The following is a 22,175-nucleotide window of genomic DNA, read 5'->3' on the forward strand; positions in this document are numbered from 1 at the left end:
CAGACAGAGAAAACTAGAAGAGATAGGTCAATATAAAAGAAAAAAAAGGGCCGGGCGGTGGTGGCGCACGCCTTTAATCCCAGCACTCGGGAGGCAGAGCCAGGCGGATCTCTGTGAGTTCGAGGCCAGCCTGGTCTCCAAAGCGAGTTCCAGGAAAGGCACAAAGCTACACAGAGAAACCCTGTCTCGAAAAACCAAAAAAAAAAAAGAAAAAAAAAAAGAAAAAAAGGCAGCTGGGTGGTGGTGCACATCTTTAGTCTTTAATCCCAGCACTCGGGAGGCAGAGGCAGGCAGATCTCTGTGAGTTCGAGGCCAGCCTGGTCTGTAGAGTGAGATCCAGGACAGCCAGGCTGTTACACAGAGAAACCCTGTCTTCAAAAACCAAAACCAAAGGGCAACTGAAATGCTAAGCTAAAACAGACTGGAAGCAGTGCTGGAGTATGAGTCAAACATGTGCAGAGCAAAACCAATGCTTAGACGTTAAAATCTAACAGAAATAAAAGAAAAACCCAAGAACTAGAAACCAGAATGAAAGCAAATGGATAGCGCAAGATGAAGAGAGAACACGAGACACCCAATGAAGGACAACCAAAAACAGGTACTCCCAACGGCTCACATTTTTAAAGTGATGTGAAAAAGTTACCAAAGAAATAATACAAACAAAATAAAAAAGCCCGTTCTGAAGGACAAACTCAGTGAGGGCATTTCAAAGTACATACAAAAACCCCTACTGGTCCCCATGAAAGCGGATCACCACCAGGAGGGACATTTCCTGCTCATGACTTGAGAACTGGGGGCATGACTAACCAGCACACAGGAACCACACACATTGACAGAGCAAGACACCTCCCTTGTGCAGCCCACCCCAACATGAACACTCAACTCCCTGCTCTCTGTAAACCAACAGGATCCAGATGGTGACAGGCAGGGCTCTCTGGGCCGAGTCCCCCACAATCCACACAGCAGGTGCACAGTCTTTGCTCTGAGTACTAGAACTGTCTTAACCACGAGATCGCTGAGAGGACTCCCTGCCTTTTCCATAGAAGCGGAGCAGACTTGGGGGGTGCCCACCTGTCAGCCACATCTAGATCTGACTCCATCTTCTCCAGGCCCCTCATGACACTGTCTAGCTGCTCGCCCTGGTGATGAAGGACCTTTGATGTGTCTTCCATGCGTCTCTGGGAACTGGCCATCAGTCCCACCAGCTCCTGGCCCCTGGTCACGGGGGAGGCTGTGTTAGCCGCGGTGCCTGGCTGGGACAGGAGTAGCTCCCTCCAGAAGTGCTCGATGACGTTGAAGACCACATTGCGACTGGGCCGCAGTGAGCTGAACCAGTGCTTGGCCTGGCCCTTCTCCAGGACTGTGATGGCACTGAAGATAAAGAGAGAAGCCTCCTTCCTGATCTCAGTGATGCTGCAGAGAGGCAGGCCCACCAGGACCTCTTCAGTTCTGTCCGCACTGAACTTCAGTGACTGAGGCGTCAAGGTCAGTTTCCCAGGAACCCATTGCTTCTCAAGGTTCAGGTAATAGGAGCAGGGCCAGGAGTGGACACGCACATCACTACTCATCTGTCCCTAGGTAGCTGGACCACACGGAGGCTGTCGTGTCTGTCTCTGAGAGAAAAGAAACAAAGTGGGTGGGTGAGGCTGAATTATATCAATTTCCTTTAGATTACAGATAGCAGGAGGTTGGCCAGGAGAGAAGTACAGTCTCAAGGGAGTTCTGAGCCTCTGCCCAGCAGGTAAAGGGTAGAGAGGGCTGAGATCAGAACCAAGAACTGTGCTTGTCCCACACTCCTTACATGAAACCCTCCACTCCTGTGCCCACCGGGCAAGCCATGAGGGGATCAAACATTATAGACAAGGCCCCAGATCCTTCCCATGCACACAACCTTGTGGCTGTGATGTCCCTATCACTGTCTATCTATACAAGGTCCTCCTGGGGATCCTCTAACTGTTTACAGAAAAGTCTTATAGACACATGTCCCCCTCCTGGACAGCCATCTCCGAGTTACCTATGCAGTCACATGTCCATGGATGCATTTATATACAGACAGTGTTGTGTGGCCAGAAGCAGTGACGCACACTAGCTTCATTTTCTTCTACTTCTGTCCACCCCCAGTAATGAGGCTCACACCCAGCTGCATCCAGGAACGTGGTCTACCGTTTTGAAATAGGGTCTCACGTGTCGCTCAGACAAGCTTCGAACTTGCTATGTAGCCCAGGGTGGCCTCAAGTTCCCTGTGCCCTACTTGGCCAGTACTAGAAGTACTGGCATGTGCCATCACACCTGGTACTGTTTGCATTTCATATTTATAACTATATTCATCAGGGCAGTCATAAGTCCTGGATGATAGGTTTGAATTAACACTTATAGAATATGTTGCCCAATCCTTTGTTCAGATACCAAATTAGTCAAGACAAGAGGCTCCACACTGCAGTCTACGGTACTGACTAGGTAAGCGGACTTTCCCACCTCTCCCTGCCCATGTTTCTCTGTGTCTGTGTGTCTCTCTCTCAGTCTCTCTCAATTACAGTCTTTGTGTGATATGACTTTACTTCTTAGGAACTATCTTAGCATGATCCCTCAAATCCTGAACCCAGCTGTAAGCCACAGGGACACTGCCACCAGTCACCAGGTCTGTAAGGCCCTGGCATGCAAGTGACAGGATGGGCAGTAAGCGTACAAAAGGTAGCACCGGCAAGGCCCCAGCTCCTGTGAGGTGGTGTCCACAGGGATCTCATTCATTCTCTCCCTGAACCACCCTCTGCACAGCCAATCCTGGAGATAATCACTGTCCTAAAGCACTCAGGTGGGACCAGCCCCACACAGGCAGAGCCTGTGTCAAAATGAGGCCCGAGAGCAGACTGCAGCCCTGTGATGGAGTCCCCCAAGGGTGAGGTCTCCCTGAGTAGTCTGGGCTGCTACTTTGTCTTCAGTCACAAGTTTCACACAGCGTCAGGTGGAAGTCCTGAGGTGTGAGGACATCGATGCTGGAGGCTAAATGCTCCTAAAGTTTGTCAGGAGTCTGTGAATTCGGCTCGTCAGTGGAGGATCTAGGAAACCTAAGAGGCTCTGGCCCGCCAACCCCCTCTACTCCTGCAGCCCAGGGCCACCAGCTCCCCTGAGCAGACCTGGGTCTACACAAACTACCAGGTCGGGAACTAAGGTGAGAGCTAAATCCCTCAGGCTGTCCATCCAGGAGGGGAGACAGAGGTGGGTCTACCAGAGCACAGAGGAAGACTGCGCTTGAGGAAAGTGGCTGAGGAGAAAGTGCAAGTGTGCAGGGAAATGACTAGAAGAGGACACAGCAGGGCAGGAGGAGCCCAGCGGCAGGAACAGGGCGTCCTGTGGTCTACTCCAGCCCCTCTCGGGGAACTGGGAAGAACCAGAGCCAGCAGCAGACCTACAGGCCTAACTGTAGGAGCCCATGCACTCAAGGGTTTCAAATTAAGTATGGAGCTCTCAGTGACTGCTCTGCTCCAATGAATGACCTCACATTGACCCTCCCAGCCCTCAGAACCCAAGCTGCCCCAAAAGTCACTGATAGATGTCAATCTGATTTAGGGAGCCAGTAGCTACCAAAAGAAGCACCGAGCCTGTGTGTGTCTCCCAGGCAGAGCACAGACTTCTTGGTATACTGTGGCTCCAATGCCACAACCATGGCCTTGCCTGAATTCACCTCTCCCATATATTATATGTTTGAGATTCCCAGCTACCGACACCAAAGTGCCACCATCACCTGTGGTTACTAGTGATCACCCATGCTGCCCAGTGGGACCTGGGGAAGATACCATCAATGTCATGAACGCCAAGACCATACCTACCTGGGTCATCACCTCTACTTGCCCCACAGGACCTAACGACAGCACCCTCCACACTCTGTAGCATCAGAACTTCAACTGCCACCATCATAAGCCCCAGAGTCACCCACGTCACACACATTTGGAATCCACGTCCACTGCAAATGTGCGCACCTACCCTCACACACTGCTGCAGACTGGACTATGCAGGTCTACACAGCAGTGGTGGTACTGACGACACCTAGAGAAACCAGAGGCCACCCGTCCATCTTCACCCGTAAGCAAAGCCCAAACACCAGCACTCTCGATCCTATCTAAATAAAAGTCTTTTCCCTATGAAAGCTACTCCGCAAAACCGGAAACGGCAACTATTATGCCAGATGTGAAGATATCAATGAAGACATTTTAAAACTGAGGATACATGACACCTCTAAAGGACACAGTAATTCTCTAGAAATAGAGCTCAATTCAAAGGAAATCCATAGGTTGCCTGAAAAACAATTCAACATAAAATCCTAAGGAAAATCACTGAAATGCAAGAAAATACAGACAGACAGCAAAATGAGGAAACAATTCATTATACAAATAAGAACTGTGACAAAGAACTAGAATACACACACACACACACACACACACACACACACACACACACATACACACACAAAATCAACAAATGAAATAAAATAAATAGCTTCTTCTATAATATACTAGGATAAGCAGAATTTCTGAACTGAGCACAGTCTTTTGAAATAACCCATCAGACAATTTTTTTACAAAATAAAACAGAAGAGTCTGGAGAGATGGCTCAGCGGCTAAGAACACTTACAAGGCCAGGTGGCAGTGGCAAGGGCAGGCAAGTCCCTGAGTTTGAGGCCAGCTGGACAACACAGTGAGTTCCAGGACAGCTAGACCTTCAGAGGGAAACCCAGTCTTCAAAAACAACAAATAAACAAAAACCCACTTACTGTTCTTCCAGAGGACCAGAGTCCAATTCCTAGCATCCATGTTGGAAGACCCGAGTTCCTAGCTCACAACCATCTATAACTCCAACTTCAGGAGATCCAAACGACTCTGGCCTCAGCAGGCACTTTGTACTCACATGTGTACACATACACACACACACACACACACACACACACACACACACAGAGAGAGAGAGAGAGAGAGAGAGAGAGAGAGAGAGAGAGAGAGAGAGAGAGGAACTAAAAATAATTGTAAAAAAAGAAAAAACTGGAAGCAATTCCTTGAGACATATGGGAAATCATTAGAAACAAATAGTTGCACTATGGGAATTCCAAAGAATAAAAGAGATTATTAAAGTAACAGCTGAAAACTCCTGAAGACACCCATCTTAGTCATTGTCCTATTGCTGTGAAGAGACACCATGACCAAGGCAACTCTTATAAAAGAAAGCATCTAACTGGGGGCTTGCTTACAGTTTCTGAGGTTTAGGTCCATTATCATGGTGGGAAGCACGGCAGCATGCCTGGCGCTGGAGGAGGAGCTGAGAGCTTTACTGCCTGACCCACAGACAGCACCCAGGGAGACACTGGGCTTGGTACAGGCTTTTGAAACCTCAAAGCCAGTGACACACATCCTCCAATAAAGCCGCATCTACTCCAACAAGGCCACACCTCCTAATCTTTCTAATCTTTCAACAGTTCACTCCCTGGTGACCACATTGAAATAAAAGAGACGGCTGGAGAGATGGCTCAGAGGTTAAGAGCACTGACTGCTCTTCCAGAGGTCCTGAGTTCAATTCCCAGAAACTACATGTTGGCTCACAACCATCTATAATGAGATCTTCTCAAACTAAAACTAATCAGAAGAGACAGAGAAGGGTACTTCATTCATTCAATTAATCAAGAAAATGTTGCGGGGCTGGAGAGATGGCTCAGAGGTTAAGAGCACCAACTATTCCTCCAGAGGTCCTGAGTTCAATTCCTAGCACCCACATGGTGGCTCACAGCCATCTGTAATGAGATCTGGCGCCCTCTTCTGTGTACATAATAAATAAATAGCCGGGTGGTGGTGACGCACGCCTTTAATCCCAGCACTCGGGAGGCAGAGGCAGGCGGATCTCTGTGAGTTTGAGGCCAGCCTGGTCTCCAAAGCGAGTTCCAGGAAAAGCGCAAAGCTACACAGAGAAACCCTGTCTCGAAAAACCAAAAAATAAATAAATAAATAAATAAATAAATAAATAAATAAATAAACAAATAAATAAATAAATAAATAAATAAATCTTTAAAAAAAAAAGAAAAAAAGAAAATGTTGCGAGTCCCCTCCGTCCGCGCCGGGCAACTGCAGCCTGAGCCGCACCCGCCGCAGATGGAGCCCATGCGCGGGCCCAGCCGGCGACGGTCTGCGCCCCCACCTGGCCCCGGCCCCGGCCCCAGCCCCGGGGGCAGTTGCTCCAACAAGCGGAGGGGCAGGAGCTCCTGGAGTGACAATCCCTATAGAAGCGATGACAGAATACAAGCTTGTGGTGGTGGGTGCTGGAGGCGAGGGAAAGAGTGTCCTGACCATCCAGCTGATCCAGAACCATTTTGTGGACGAGTATGACCCCATCATAGAGGACTATCAGAAACAGGTGGTCATTGATGGGGAGACATGTCTGCTGGACATCTTAGACACAGCAGGTCAAGAGGAGTATAGTGCCATGCGGGACCAGTACATGCGCACAGGGGAGGGTTTCCTCTGTGTGTTTGCCATCAACAGCATCAAGTCCTTTGAAGACATCCATCAGTACAGGGAGCAGATCAAGCGGGTGAAGGACTCGGATGATGTGCCAATGGTGCTGGTGGGGAACAAGTGTGACCTGGCCGCTCGTACTGTTGAGTCTCGGCAGGCCCAGGACCTTGCCCGCAGCTATGGCATCCCCTACATTGAAACATCAGCCAAGACCCGGCAGGGTGTGGAGGATGCCTTCTACACACTAGTCCGTGAGATTCCACAGCACAAACTGCAGAAGCTGAACCCTCCCGATGAGAGCGGCCCCAGCTGCATGAGCTGCAAGTGTGTGCTGTCCTGACGCCAGGTGACGCAGGGACCAGCAGACATCTGGGGCAGTGGCCCCAGCTAGCCAGATGAACTTCATATCCACTCTGATGTCCCTGCTCCCACCCGCCCCCATTCTGCCAATCCCCCTGCCTACGGTCAGTGGTGTCCTTTGTGCCCGTCCCAGCATAGGCTCAGAACGTGGAGGTGCTGGATGCAGGGAGGAGGTGCAGACGGAAGGAAGGAAAGAGCAGGGAAGGAAGGAAGGAAGGAAGGAAGGAAGGAAGGAAGGAAGGAAGTGATGCTGGAGCCGGTCCAGTCCAGGGATGGTGGACAGAGGTGACCAAGACCTTCGCATGGATAATTTGAACAGACTGTCATGACCTGTCCCTGTTACCACTGGCACCCCAGTCCTCAACCCCTCTCCGTTCCCTCTGGGTGCCTCTGGGGCACAGGTTGAATTACAGTAAATTATTTGATGGTCTTGAAAAAAAAATGTTACAATACTAACCTAGATACACTAAACTCTGCCACACTCAATTTCATAAAAAAAAGTGCAAGTGGAATTAAAGACACGCTTAACACAAACCAATAATAGTAGGTGACTTCAACACCTTACTTTCTCCAATAAGTAAGTCCTCTAGACAAAAAATTAACAGAGAACCCTCAGACTTAATGACATCTTATATCAAATAGTCCTAACACATTTACAGAACATTTTACCCAAGCACCAGAGTATATTCATTTGACTCAGCAGCACACAGAGCTACTGTATGATCATATGCTGGAATGCAAAACAAACTGTCACAAATGCAGACAAATTGAAATAATTCCATGCAAGCTATCAACCCATTATGCAATGAAACTTAAAATCAACAGCAAACAAAACTCTAGTAAGTGTATAAACTCATGGAAATTAAACAACTCATTACTGAATGAGTCAAAGAAGAAATCAATAAATAAGGTGGTGCACACCTTTATTTCCAGCACTGGGAGTGGGGGTGGGGGAGCAGAGGCAGGTGAATCTCTGAGTTCAAGGCCAGCCTGGTTTACAAAGCAAGTTCCAGGACAGCCAGGGGAAACTCTGTCTCAAAAAGAAAAAAAAATCAGAAAGAGCACAAATAAATAACTTAATGGTGCAACTCTGGCCTCTGTGGATTTATACGGCATTCACATGGCACAAACATATCAGACATACACTCAGGCAAAACATTCACATACATAAGATAAAAATAAAATCTTTAAAAAAGAACACCTAAAAATAAGAATTTGGAAAAACAAGAACAAATCAAATCCAAACCCAGTAGATGGCAAGAAAAAATAAAATAGAAACAAACAAAACAATACAAAGAAACAATGGATCTAAGAGCGGGTTCTTTAAGAAGATAAACAAGATTGACAGACCCTTGCAAAAGAAAGAAAAAGATGACCTAAATTAAAAACCAGAAATGAAAAGGAAAACATTACAACAGATACCAAAGAAATTAAAAATATTAAGGAAATTTAAAAAACTTATACTTCAATAAGTTAGAAAATCAAAAAGAAATGGATGGATTTCTTGATTCAATCAAACTACCAAAGTTAAACCAAAAGAAACCAACAACCTAAAACAGACCATAACGAAGGAAGAGACTGTGCCAGTAATTAAAGAATTTCTGACTGAAAAAAGCCCAGGTCCAGACTGACTCAAGAACTACAACCAATACTCCTTTTTTCCTTTCCAAACTTTATTTTTATTTGTATAGGTGTTTTCCCTGCATGGATGTTTGTGTACCTCTTTTGTGTGGGTGCTCAAGGAGGCCAGAAGAGGGTGTTGGATCCCTTGGAATTGGAGTTGCAGACCGTTAGGAACTGCCATGTGGGTGCTGGGAACTGAACCCTGGTCCTAAGGAAGAGCAGCAGGGCTCTTAACCACTGAGCCACCTCTCCAGTCTCACCAATACTACTACTTTTTTCTCTCCCCAAGACAGGGTTTCTCTGTGTAGCCCTGGCTGTCCTGGAACTTGCTTTGTAGACTAGGATGGCCTCAAACTCAGAGATTTGCACCAATATTTCTTAAATTATTCAAAAAAAGAATAATTTTAAAAAGGGAGAATTAGCCTCTCCCAGAAATGAACCCTATGGTGATATTTTATTTGTACTGAAATGTGATTTTATTTGTATGTTAATAAATAAAGTTGCCTGGGGGTCAGAGCTAATAGCAAGCCATAGCAGAAGCTGGGCAGTGATGACACACACCTTTAATCCCGATCGCATGACAGATAGATCTCTGTGTGTTCAAGGATACAGCCAGCATGGAGACAAACGCCTTTAATCTCAATACCAACCATAGAAGACCTGGAGGTCTGTATAGGCAGTGACGAGGCGGTCATGTGGTTGGGTTTACAAGCAATGAGAAGGCAGAACAGAAAGTCAATAAAAAGACAGATACACAGGAAGTAGATCTCTTTCTGAGGGGAAGGACAGCAGTGGCAGCTAGGGTAAGAAAGGGTTTTAGTCTCTGCGCTTAGCTACTGCTCTGACCTCTTGGGCTTTTAACTCTGCATTTGCCTCTGTGTTTCTTATTTAATAAGTCCGTTACATCTACAGAACCCCTTGATTGGCAATCCAATCCAAAGTGGTTAGCTCTGGAACTATATACGCACAAATAATAACAATGGATTCACGGGTTGTATTTTATATATTTGTATATATGTGTACATACATGTAACAATAATAATCAAAGGAAAGAGGCTATCGATTTGAGATGGGGGAAACAAGAAGGTTTGGAGGGAGGGGACATGGGAGGGACTTGAGGGAGAAAAGGGCAGGAGGTAGGTGATGTAATTATATTTTAATGAAAAATGTAAAAAAAAAAAAACAAAACTAAAAAAGAAGTCTCAGTGAGTAAAGATGCTTTCCTTCAAGCCTGACCACCTGGATTCTATTTTCAGAACCCACAGGTAGAAGAAAATTGACTCCTATAAATTGTCCTCTGACCCCCACACACAAGCAATGGTACTCATACACCCACATATATACATACATGAATGCATGAATGTGCCACACACACATACAGAGAGATATAAACATTTAAAAAAGGTTTAAGGAAGTCTTACACTAGAAACAAAAAGATGATGACCACCATTATGAAAACACAAATGTACACAACTCACAAGCTGCACCCATTAAATACCAAATAGAAAGAAGATATTAGCATGACAGAAAACTATCAAATCTCAATGATAAACAGTAATAGAGATGGAATGGGACAAAAAGCAGAAAAAACAATTAGAAAGCAGTCACACTGGCAGGAAGTCCATCCATATCAACAATAACCTCAAATGTAAATGGACTAAAATCACCAGTCAAAAGACACACTGGCTGAATGGGTTAAATAAAAGACAGGAGTTGATTATATGCTGTGTACAAGAAACTTGCTCCACTGGTAAAAGCATACATTGAAAATTGAAGTATTTGAAAAAGATGTGCCATATAAAAGGAGACCATAATGAACAGAAGTAGCTGTACTCATGTTAGACAGAGCAGAAATAAAATGTAAATTTTCAAAGAAGGGTCATTGCATATTGATAAAGGATCAATTGAGCAGGAAGACAGAACTACTGTAAATATATATTCACCCAATGCTAGACTACCAAAATATATAAGCAAAAATCATTAGCTCTACAGGAGAGGTAATTCCAGGAACACTAACAATTGAGGACCTTAATATCCTTTCATCAATGAGCAGAAAACATACTCAGAAAATCAATGAAGGAAATCTGAGTTGAACCAAACTGAAGAGCAAAGAGACTCAGCAGGTATTTGCAGAATACATTAGTCAGCAGCTACAAAACACAGGCCTCTCATCTGCACACGGCACACTCTCCAAAATCACACCCACTGTCAGCACAAAGCAAGTCTTAAATTAAAAAGTCCCATCACGTCTACTCTCAGATGACAATGAACAAAAACTAGAAGTACACAAGAACAGTGGTGAACACATGGAGACGGAACAATATGATCCCAAACAATCAATGAGCGTTGGAAAGAATAAAGACAAAAACATCCTGTGTTAAAATTCATGAGATACAGCCGGGTGGTGGCAATGCACACCTTTAACTCAGTGTTTGGGAGACAGAGGCAGGTGGCTCTCTCTGAGTTCCAGGCCAGCCTGGTCTACAGAGCTAGTTCCAGGACAGCCAAAGCTACACAGAGAAACCCTGTCTTGAAAAACCAAACGAAAACAACAACAACAACTCATGGGATACAGGAAAAGCAACACTAAGAGGAGTTTCAGAGAACATCCTAGTGCACCTCAAAGTCTCAGCAAGGAATAATCCAAACCCTAAGAAAAGAAAGTGCACCACAGTAGAAATGCATAAAACTAAATTTTTAAAGATACAAAAGGGACAGTAAGAAGGCTCCAAGCTGCACTTGTCTGGAAAACCCGATGACCTGACTGAGTTCAATTCCCAGATCCTACAGCAGGAGAGACTCAATTCCCCCGAACTGTCATCTGACCTCCACATGCATACAGTGGCATGCATGCACATGTACATGTACATGTACATACATACTCGGATACACATACACACAGAGAGAGACGCACAATAATAATAAAGTAAAATTTTAAAATAATAAAAATATAAAGAGATTAATAAAGGATTTTGTTTTCTGAACAGACAAAAATTAACAAATCTTTAGCTAGACTAACACAGGAAAAAAGAAGACCCAATTAATAAAGTCAGAGATGAAGCCGGGCATGATGGCACTCCCCTTTAACCCCAGCACTCAGGAGGCAGAGGCAGGCAGATCTCGAGTTCGAGGCCAGCCTGGTCTACAGACCGAATTCCAGGACAGCCAGGACCACACAAAGAAACCCTGTCTGGAAAAACCAAAGGGAAAAAAGAGGAAAGAAAACAACTACCATGACAGGCTAGAGAGATGGCTCAGGGCTAAGAGCTCTTCCAGGGCCACCTGGCTCCCAGCACTCACACTGGGTGGTCCCCAACCACCTGTAACTCCAGCTGTGGAGAATCTGATGCCCTCTTCTGGCCTCTGTGGTCACTGTTCTCATGTGGCACACACACAGACATACACATAAATAAAAATAAAATAAGTCTGCTCTTTAAAAAAGAAACTACAACAAAAAAATTACATATTTAACAAACTGGAAAAATCTAAAAGAAATGCACAGTTTTTTAGACATATACAACCTACTCAGACTGAATAAAGAGAAAATCTAAATATACCAGTAATAAAAAATAAAATGGAAACCGTAGTTAAAAGTCTCCCATAAGCATGGCAAGCTCCAGGCCAGCCAAGGTTACATAGTGAGACCCTGTCTTTAAAAAAAAACTCAAGGGCATGGTGACTTTTTTTGGCTGAATTCTACAAAGCATTTAGAGAAAAAAAATCTAATTTTCAAAAATTTAAGAAACATTGAAAAATAAAGAACATTGCTAAATTCTTTTTATGAGGTCAAGGACTATCAAAAACCACACAAAGATACAACAACAAAAGAAAACTGGACACTTATACCCTGATGAACAGGGAGATAAAAACTTTCCAAAAAAATATAGTAAAAGCCAGCCTGGTGCAGAGGCGCACACCTGCAATCTCAGGACTGGGGAAGTTGAGGCAGGAGGTTGTGAGCCTGGTATACACAGAGGCACACACCTGCAATCTCAGGACTCGGGAAGTTGAGGCAGGAGGTTGTGAGCCTGGTATACACAGACAGAACTCGTTTCGAACAGTAACCAAAAATAAATCACACAGGAAAATCATTTGAATTTAAAAAGTGTGCAAAGCCAATAAATGCATGAAAAAAATGTCCAACATCTTTAGCTACCGAGAAAATGCAAATCAAGCTGGCTGTGGTAGCGAATACACCTGTAATCCAAGCACTCAGGAGGTGGCAACCCAAGGATCAGAAGTTCAAGATCATCCTCAACTACCTACATGGTTTGAGGTCTTCCTGGACTACATGAATTGCTGTCTAAAAAATAAGAAGAGGAGGAGAGGGGAGGGGTGGGGAGAGGAGAGGAGGAGAGGAGGGGGAGGGGAGGGGAGGGGAGGAGAGGGGAGGGGAGGGGAGGGGAGAGGGGAGATGCAAATCAAATTACATTGAGATTCATCTCATTCTAGTCAAAATGACTGTCATCAAGAAAAAAAACATATTATATGAATATATGAAAACATAACCATGAAGTTTTTTACACAATATATGCAATTTATTATTGCTGTTTTGAGACAGGGTTTCCCTGTGTAGCCCTAGATGTCCTGGAACTTGCTCTGTAGACCAGGCTGGCCTTGAACTCACAGAGATTGGTCTGCCTCTGCTTCCTGAGTACTGGGATTAAAGGTGTGTGCTGCCACTGCCTGGAACAATGCATACAAATTTTTAAAAGATTAATATCCCTTAGAGCTAGAGAGATAGCTCTGTGGTTAAGAGCACTTGCTGCTCTTCCAGAGGCCCTGAGTTTGATTCCCAGTACACATATGGCAGCTCACAACTGTCTGTAACCCCAGTCTCAGGGGATACACACCCTCTTCTGGCCTTCTTGGGCACTACATGCACATGATGCACATACACATGCAGGAAAATATTAATACACATAAACCAAATAAATAAATAGATTAATATCCAAAATAAATAATGAGCTTAAAAACACCAAAGTTGGAATTAACAAGGGTTGAAATATGAATGAATGTTTTTCACAAACTATACAAATGAGCAAGCATGTGAAAACTTGCCCACTGATTGTATCATTCCAGTAAGAACGGCTATTATCAAAAGAACAGGGGTTGGGGATTTAGTGCAGTGGTGGAGTGCTTGCCTAGCAAGTGCTAGGCCCTGGGTTCGGTTCTCAGCTCGGGGGGCGGGGGGGGGGGAGACAAAATAAAAGAATAAAGAGGTTCTAGAAACATCCTTCAAAAGTAGAGGACATCCTTCAGGAGTAGAGCACTTGCCTAGCACATGTGAGGCCCTGGGTTCAAGCCCTGGTGTTTGTGGCAGAGGGCTAAGGATGGTAAGTGCTGGCAGGCAGGGCAATGGAGAAATGGTAAGCCTTACACACTGCTGGTGGGAGTGCTGATCAGTACAGTCACTGTGAGAACAGTGCAACGGAAGGGAGGACTACTGCATGAACCGCTCTCCCATCCGTGGGTACTGTCAACCACCTTCACGAGGACAGAACTCCATTTCATACACACAAGCGAGCAGAGCTTACAGTGGCCTGAGGGAGATGTGAAAGCACACCACTAAGAACAGAGGGCGGTGAGTCACATCACGGCAGCTCCTGCCCACAGTTCCTCTGGAGGCCACTAGTGCAAACGAGGTCCCTAGTGTGACTGGCAGTTAAATGAGAGATGTGGCACACCTGACTGTGTCTGAATGCACACATGGCATGGCATGAACGGACAGGCAGAGGACAACTTGGGAGTCAGTTCTCCCCTTCCACCATGTGATTCCTGGGGGAATCAATTCAGGTTGTCACACTTAACCCTACGCAGGTTTATCTGCTGACCCATCTCACAGGCCCATTTTTGCTTACTTTTCTCAGTAGAGTGACTGAGCTGGTAAAACAGAGAGGAAAGTGGTAACAGCGGCAAAGACACCAGCAGCAGGAGGTTATCTTAGGAGTTCCAGAGACTGGCTGTGGTGGAGCAGAGGTGGTCAAAATACAGACTGTGAGCAGCTGGAGACGATGAACCACCAGGTTTCCATCACTGGAAGAGGTGAGGGAGCTGCCAAGCCTTAACAGCCGGGAATTCCAAACGCCAGGAATGAAAGTTGTGACACTGGCCTGTCAAGGCCCAAGCAAGGGTCCCAACACTCTATGCCTCAGAACTATAGTACAAACTACTGTTGGAGCATAGTGTCTCAATACCTGAGGCCCATTCCAGACCTGCACCCCAAGCAGCAGCAGCAGCCACCACCAAGTACAGGACCCACTGGTAAAGCTCAGAGCAACAAACCTTCAACTTGAGTATGTAAAGTCACACGTCTGGCTTCTAATAGGGAAACAGGTTCCTAGTCCCAGAGCTTGGAATTAGCCTCTGGATGTGCCCTGTAGTACAGCCCCGTCAGCCCTTGGGCACTCAGGGCCCAGGACCACCAGCACAAGGACTTCTCACCTCGTCACAATTTCTGGATAAAGCAGAAGGACTCCAAATAGTTGACAAGGACACAGTGTGACACATCTTGTTTGTTTGACTGAAAGCTCTTGGAGGACAACAGACTATATTTTATTCAAGGTCCTGGCTCAGCGACTGCCTTGTGATGGGTGTTCATCTTTTAGTTTTTGTTCGGCTGGGACACAGTGGGCATGGTGAAGGCCCGTCCTGCTTGGGAGTCCTATTGATGGCAGCGTTCACCAAACACTGTATGAAACAAACTGAAGAGACCAGAGTGACATGGAAGCTCACCCATCAGGGATGTGAGGAGTCTACGCCCGTGTCTTGGATCCATCTTTCCTAGGACCTCTAGGGCAGTGGTTCTCAACCTGTATATCAGATATTTATATTACGATTCCTAACAGTAATAAAACTACAGTTATGAGATAGCAAGGAAATAAGCTTATGGTTGGGTTCACCACAACATGAGGAACTGTAATAAAGGGTTGCAGCATGAGGAAGGTTGAGAATCACTGCTCTAGGGGATCACCATACTAACCAAACACCTGCTACCTGGCCTTGGCTTTAGGATCTGGTTAGACGTATCATATGCACAGAAACAAGCAGACATACCAGTGAAGAAGAGCCGAAGAAGAAAGGACACCTTATTCACAGCACCCTTAGTATATTCAACAGGAAAGCACCAGGTAAAACAAAATGTGGATTTGACTTCTCTAATAAGCTGGCCCAAGTTCTTCACAAACATACCCTAGACCGTTCCTCCATGACAGCTTCAAGGGCAGACCCAAATTTCCTTCTCGGTATGTGTCACTCCTACATGCCAAGAATCACAGCTCCACCAGCTCCGAGACCTGAAGCTAGGACATTCCCGGAAGAAAGTTGCCAAACCAGCTATGAGAATTTTGTCACCATCACAAATAAAAGAAGATACGTAAAACTCATTTCTCAGAAAAGGATTTCATAGATAACTCCAAGTTGCAGAGGACAACCAGGTCCTATGTGAGGCCTGACAGGCCTCCTAACAACCTGTCCTTGGCCCGACCAAGGGGAACCACCACATTAAAAACAAACAAAACACCTTGAACTCTTACATCAGGAACGCTCCATGAGAAAGAGCCAGGAAGTTTACAGGCTGACGTCACTGGAAAGTGGGGAGATTTTCTCAGCTGCAGGAGACACTTCCTTCTGTAGAGAAGGCTGCTTTGTCTTTCTGAGGGAGGGTTCAGCGGGCGAGCCTGCGATGAGTCCCTCTCTAGCACACCAGGGCCACCCCAGTGGCAGCGTCTTCTACTTGGATAAGCCACACTGAGTCGTGGGCAACAAGTCCCTGAACTAGGAAGCCCGTGCCTGAGCCTTCTACCATAATGCCTAGAGACGCAGGGAGCAGGTACTGATACCTTCATACCTCTATAGAGCTGCCTATACTCCAGTAAGATTAGCAAGCACAGGCTAGAGCACCTCCAAGTCATGCATGTGACCTCTGAACCCTTCAAAGTCACTGGGGGGGGGGGCTGGAGCAATGGCTCAGCTGTTTAAGAACACTGGCTGCTCTTCCAGATGGCCCAGGTTCGATTCTCTGCACCTACATAGTGGCTCACAACTATTACTCCTGTCCAGGAGAGGGGGGATCCATCTGTCGCCATCTTCTGGCCTTCAGGGGTACTGAATTCACGTGATGTTTATACATGCAGGTAAAACACCCATAACACAAAATAATAGCTTTAAAAAGTACTAGCATGCACTTCTCAGAATTAGGGGAGCTACTTCAGCCCAGTCAGTCATGGTTTCCAAGGCAGGGAGCCACACAGAACACTGCTCAGCTTCTGAAGACAGCCTTGTCTAATTCCTGGCTGGAAGGGGTTTCCCATTGCTCAGCTATAACCAGAGAACAGGCAGGCTTATTCAATGCCTGGGTCCATATAAGGAAAAAACCCAAACTCAGTTTCTCCTACATTACTATCACTTCTGCAAACATATACGCGTGTGATGTCTCCTTATACAGCACCCAGCAACTGGTTCTAAGGTGTACATTAGCTTGGTGTCTCCAGTCCACTTCCATGCAATCTTGTCTTCTTGAAGACAGTCTGGTCCTAAGATGGCCTTCACTTCAGATGCCGACCTCAAGCTCAGGCTACATCTGACCCACGACTCATATGTGAGGGTTCACCATCTTCTCAGATTGGATTCATTTTCTCAAACAGTTCACAGAACTCAGAGAAACACTTATACTTACCATTTGATTGTAAAGGCCATTAAAATGGATACAGATAAAGAAACACACAGGGCCAGGTGTGAAGATGGGGTAAAGCTTCCTTGCCCTCCCTGGAACTTCTGCATGTTCAGCTACCAGGAAGCTGCTAGGCAGTCTACCCATGGAGGCTTCATTACACGGGTGTGACTGATTCAACCACTAGCCAGTGGTGATCTGCTCAACCTTCAGACCCTCTTCCTTCTTTGGGGCCTGGGAATAAGACTGAAGTCCCCATCCTCTGATCCTGCCCTGGTCTTTCAACAACCGTTCTACCCTGAATTACCTAGGGGCTGCTGGCTAGCAGAAGGCACATCATTTCCTAGGATTCTAGGAGTCATATTCCAGGAAACAGGACAACACACTGCCACTTTGCTAGACACCACAAAAGGTTTGTATCAGCTCCACAAGGTTGTCCCTGTGCAGAGCATGAGTAGGTAGTGAAATTATCCACAGGTTCCCAGAAAATCTCCAGGCCCAGCAGTGGAGCAGCAGAGGAAGCTCGCCCTGGTCCCAGCTGCAGCTCCTCCAGCTCCACCACAGCTTTACGACTTGGGAAAATTTACCTCAGCTTCTGGACCTCTGTTTACCCTCTGGTAAAATAACTAAGAGACCACAGGTCAATACCAGCTCTAGGTCATTCTAAAATTCAAAGAGAAAAGGACAGAGAACCAAAAGCTGAGAAGAGAGCAAGCACTTGTCATTATGACATTACAGACAATAAGGATGAGAACTGTACCCATGTTTGACAAATGTCAAAGGAGAAGCATATGGCTACAACTTTTCCTACCACAGATTTCCAGGATGTCTTTTCCAGAAAGCCAAAATAAACAGATATTAAGTGGAAGGGCAGAAAGGAGAAAGCTGTTCCCACCCATGCAGCAGAAGCTGCCCATGTGTGGTTAGACCCCATGACCTTGCCTAGACTGACATGCCCCCCACAGAGTCAAGAAGGGGCTCCTGCTCCCCTTGAAGCCAGACCTTTCACAGGGTCCTCCACCCAACCTCTGCTCCTCAGAATCACTGATTTCACTCTTCTTTGCACTGGGTCTACAAACCTGGTGTAGGACCATGTGGTAAGTACTTCAGGCTGAGAAGCCATGAGTCTTAGTCACGGTCACTAACCACCACAGGTGACCCATCAACCAAGAGGTATGGCTATTCCAATAAACTTCATCTACACAATTCTGGCAACCGGACATGGACTACAGGTTGTGGCCAATCTCATTTGTCAACACAAAAAGCACAGTTCTCACCTTAAATGGGAGTAACAGAGGTTTCTTCTAGAACCATGTTGAGTGACCATGGCCCAGCAACACAGATGTAGGTCACCCCCAATTCCAGGGTCCAAAGTGCAAGCAGTTTCATCAAGTTTTACAGAACAAAGAAAGTTGTCAATCAAGCAAATGTAAATCACTTTGGTGGGTTCATCAGAGAGGTAGTTATAGCAAGATGGAGGAAGCTTTTCTACAGGCCTCAGATGCTGTCCGATGACATTCTTAGCCTTTGGATTGGTAGAAGCTAGTGGTTTGCTAAGTTACTAGATGCCAGACTAGTTAGTCTTAGTCACAGGATGTTACGGATATGGAGGTGGGCAAGGAATGGCTAGTCACGAGGCTAAAGTGGGCCCGAGATAAGATAATTAGCTCCTGGCAACTTTCCAACCTCTCCACGTCACTATAGTTTTAATCAGACACAACTTCCCAGGAATTCTCCTTGACAACATCATCAGTCCACAAGCCTATTAAAAATCTCCTAGTTAAGCTGGGCAGTGGTGGTGTACACCTTTAGGGAGGCTGAGGCAGGAAGATCTCTGAGTTCAAGGCCAGCCTGGTCTACAGAGTGAGTTCCAGGACAGCACAGAGAAACCCTGTCTTGAAAAACCAAAAACAACAACGAAAATCTCCAGGTTAAAACACACGCCACCCTTCCTCCCTCCCTCAGATGCCATCACCCCCTCCAATTCCTGCCCCCAGTATGGCACAAAGGCTTAAGAGTACCGTGACAAGGCCGACTTCACCCAACCACATCTGTCAGGCCCGTGAGCTCTCAAGACTTCAACCCTGACTTCTGGCTGCCTGCTGGGCACTTTATGACACGCCTACCAGGCGTCTCCAACCAGCCCAGCCCCATCACCACTCCTTGTTCGGTCATCTGTGGGGTACCTCAGACTGTACTAGGCCCTGGCTACGTGCTTCTTATTCTTACAAAAGCTCTGTTGGAACCAAGAGTCCTTCTAGACCCCTTTCTTCCTCATCCTCCTAAGCCCATACGCAAATCCTAATGTACTAGGCCTGGCAAAAGTGAAGATACTTTAAAGAGACAATTGTGTCTCTCATGCTGACTATCACCAGAGTATTGAAATAATGGACCCCAAAGAGATGGGAATCTCCCCTGGAATCTCCAGCTGGGAAAAGGAAAGGGCACTAGTCAGAGGGAACTTGTCTCCCAGAAAGAGATCTCACGTGATTCTAACAACTTATTAGACCACCTTACAGGAGATGGAAGATCAAAGATGGGTTAATGTGTGGCCACACCTATACTGCTTAGATATGCAAATCTTTGGCCTTCTATTTAATCTCACTCCAGGACTTGGGGGTTCACTGGATCTCTTTGTCCCTCTTCCCAATGTGGCCACATTGAATAAGTCTCCTTTTTCTGCTTTCCACCTTTAATCTGGCTTTATTCAGACCTGGCTTAGGATACAGGCTGTGACCCACATCTGGCAACACTAACAGCTCTCCATGATACCTTCTCAAGTGTGGTGTCACTCTTTATTGGCACAGCCCCTCCAGGACCTTCTCCCTTCATCCTGCCCCTTCAGTCAGGAAAGAGAGTTAGGAAATGTCATGCTTCCGCCAAAAACTCTTCTGAATATAGGATCCGTGAGGGTAAAGCACTTGCTTGGCATATGGTAGGCCCTGAGTTCTGGGAGAATTGGGGAGAGAGCAAAACAAATCATAGAAAACATACCCAACTCCGACCAGTCTACCAGGGCTCTGAGCTTCATCCTGGGGCCCCTTCCTTCCCATCCCTGATGGAATTGCTCTCCACTTTGAAGCTTCTGCTTAAATGGCACCTCTGCCTTCCTAATGCCCACCACCAACCACAGCACTGCCATACCTCAGAGAGCTTTCCAAAGGTAACCCGCTCTGTGCACGAGCCTTGTGCACTCCATGGGCACCTGGTGCACACATACTGAGTGGGCCCTCCAGAAATGCTCTGTTCCCGAATTCTTTGTTTGGTGTCTACCTTTGTTAGGTTAATTTGCCTACACCAGTACAGGTAGAGTAGGAGCCCTGTGTGGACCCTCATGTGAGAGGCACAATTACTGTGGGAAGTCATGGCAGGAAATCCCTGGGTGTCAAGCTAATTCACATAAATGACGTTCTTGGGGAATAGGCCCACGTCACTTGACTGTGACTCCGAACACACTGGGATTGGCATAATGGGTCTCTTTCAGCATTTCCATCACACATGTGCCCTTGAGTAAAACTCAATAGCAAGTAAACAGCCTATTTTTAGTTAATTTCCAAAGTAACAGAGCACACAACATTTTGCACACCTTCCACTACAAGGCTGGCAGGGAGAACAGTGGGGTAGTGTGTCCTAGCGGGGGCGGTAAGACTGGCTTTTTCCATTACCTGCCCTCCTGCTCTGTAGCAGACCCTCTTTCCACTCCCTCAGAAGTTCCCATCTCCACCCTGGGAGGCTCAGCCATGCTTCTGAGGATGTTTCAAACTCCACAGCCTAGCTGCAGGGCATGCTCTAGATACTTAGAGAGAAATGAGACCATCCACTGTTTCCACCTCATCTCCTCTAGAGTGCCAACTCCAGTCCTTTCCTGTTTTCTTCTGGGGTGGCTCTGCCCAGGATGCGCAGTTTCCATAGGTCTGTGTGGGCAGAGGATATGCATCACTAGCAGCCCCCAGCGGGGAGCAGGAGAGGCAACTTGGTGGACATACACACCTGTGTTTCAGGCCTCCCTCCAGGCCTCACATATTCGACGATATTTCTAACACCCAGAGGCCACCATGTGAAGACCAGAATTATAGCATTAACTAAATAGGACCGGGAGCTCATGTCCCAGTTACTGCGTTAGGGGCTGTGTTGCCCCAGAGATCATGCTGTCATGATCATACCTGCTGGCCCTGACCTCTTCCTCGGGGACACCGGTCTTAGATACACAGGTAAAGAAGCAATTCCTCCTTGGGTTTTTCATCTTTTATGGAAAAACAAACTGCTTATTTTACCTCTAGTCTCACATCATAGCATAGAATTCTGGGACCCTAAGTGTCAGCAGTGGACACCAGAAGAACGTCCTTTAATTCAGTTCAGCTCTGACAATGTCTGCCTGAAGACTGCATCAGATCCCAAGGTTGTGGACTCAATCTCCCAAGATGTCCCTACTTGAGTGCAGATGCAAGCCCAGGCCTTGTCACCTCTTTTTCTGATGACCAGCACCTATAAATAGGGTCCCAGAGAGCCCTCCTTGAGTTGGATTTCCCCAGAAGCTCACAGGACTCAGAGAAGCACTAACTTACATTTACTGTTTTATTATAAAGGACATAGGACATTACACAGGGTATAAAAAGACGCAAGAGGTCAAGTAAGAGAACACCCTGCCCACATTCTCCCTAGGCACACTCTCCAGGATCCTCTAAATGAGTCGTCTAAGGATTTTCTGGACATTTCATTACATGGGCATGACTGATTAAACACTGGTTGTTGATGACCTACTTAACCTTCAGCCCTAGAGGCTGAGGTCTGGGCTCAAAGTCCCCATTCTCTGATCCTGTTCAGGTTTTCAGTTACCAGCTTCACCTGGAATCTACCCTAGTGGATGTTGAATGGTGTTGGGCTCTTTAGCATGCAAAACAGCATTTATACCCTCAGGTAGTCCAAGAATTTTAAGAACTGTATGCCAAGAAGTAGATTAAAGATCTAAAATGATGTTTCCAAATATAACATACTGCCAATGTAGGAAAAGAAGGAAGAGAATTCCA

At 46.2% G+C, this 22,175-nt stretch overlaps 2 protein-coding genes across 2 annotated transcripts in view; one reads left to right on the top strand and one right to left on the bottom strand.

Moving 5' to 3' along the window:
• The window catches only part of Snap47 (synaptosome associated protein 47), a 53,055-nt gene that overhangs the window by 30,051 nt on the left and 829 nt on the right, over nt 1–22,175 (bottom strand). The window contains exon 2 of the mRNA XM_059270775.1: nt 1,072–1,613. Within this exon, the coding sequence (XP_059126758.1) occupies nt 1,072–1,568 (497 nt within the window). The 5' untranslated portion in view covers nt 1,569–1,613. The remainder of the gene's footprint in view (nt 1–1,071; nt 1,614–22,175) is intronic.
• On the top strand, nt 5,266–6,995 carry LOC131916982 (GTPase HRas). Its single transcript, XM_059270648.1, has 2 exons — nt 5,266–5,361; nt 6,082–6,995. Exons 1-2 carry the CDS (start codon nt 5,266–5,268, stop codon nt 6,832–6,834), a joined length of 849 nt encoding a protein of 282 aa, XP_059126631.1. The 3' UTR covers nt 6,835–6,995.

This window comes from Peromyscus eremicus, chromosome 8a, assembly GCF_949786415.1.
Source record: "Peromyscus eremicus chromosome 8a, PerEre_H2_v1, whole genome shotgun sequence".
In the NCBI taxonomy this organism is placed as follows: Eukaryota; Metazoa; Chordata; class Mammalia; order Rodentia; family Cricetidae; genus Peromyscus; species Peromyscus eremicus.

Excerpts from the sequence above, each read along its gene's own strand:
- LOC131916982 (XM_059270648.1), top strand. The coding sequence starts at position 5,266 with ATGGTGGGAAGCACGGCAGCATGCCTGGCGCTGGAGGAGGAGCTGAGA. Across the intron at positions 5,362-6,081 it reads CCAGGGAGACACTGGGCTTG|TCCCCTCCGTCCGCGCCGGG; the intron begins GTACAGGCTTTT and ends AAATGTTGCGAG.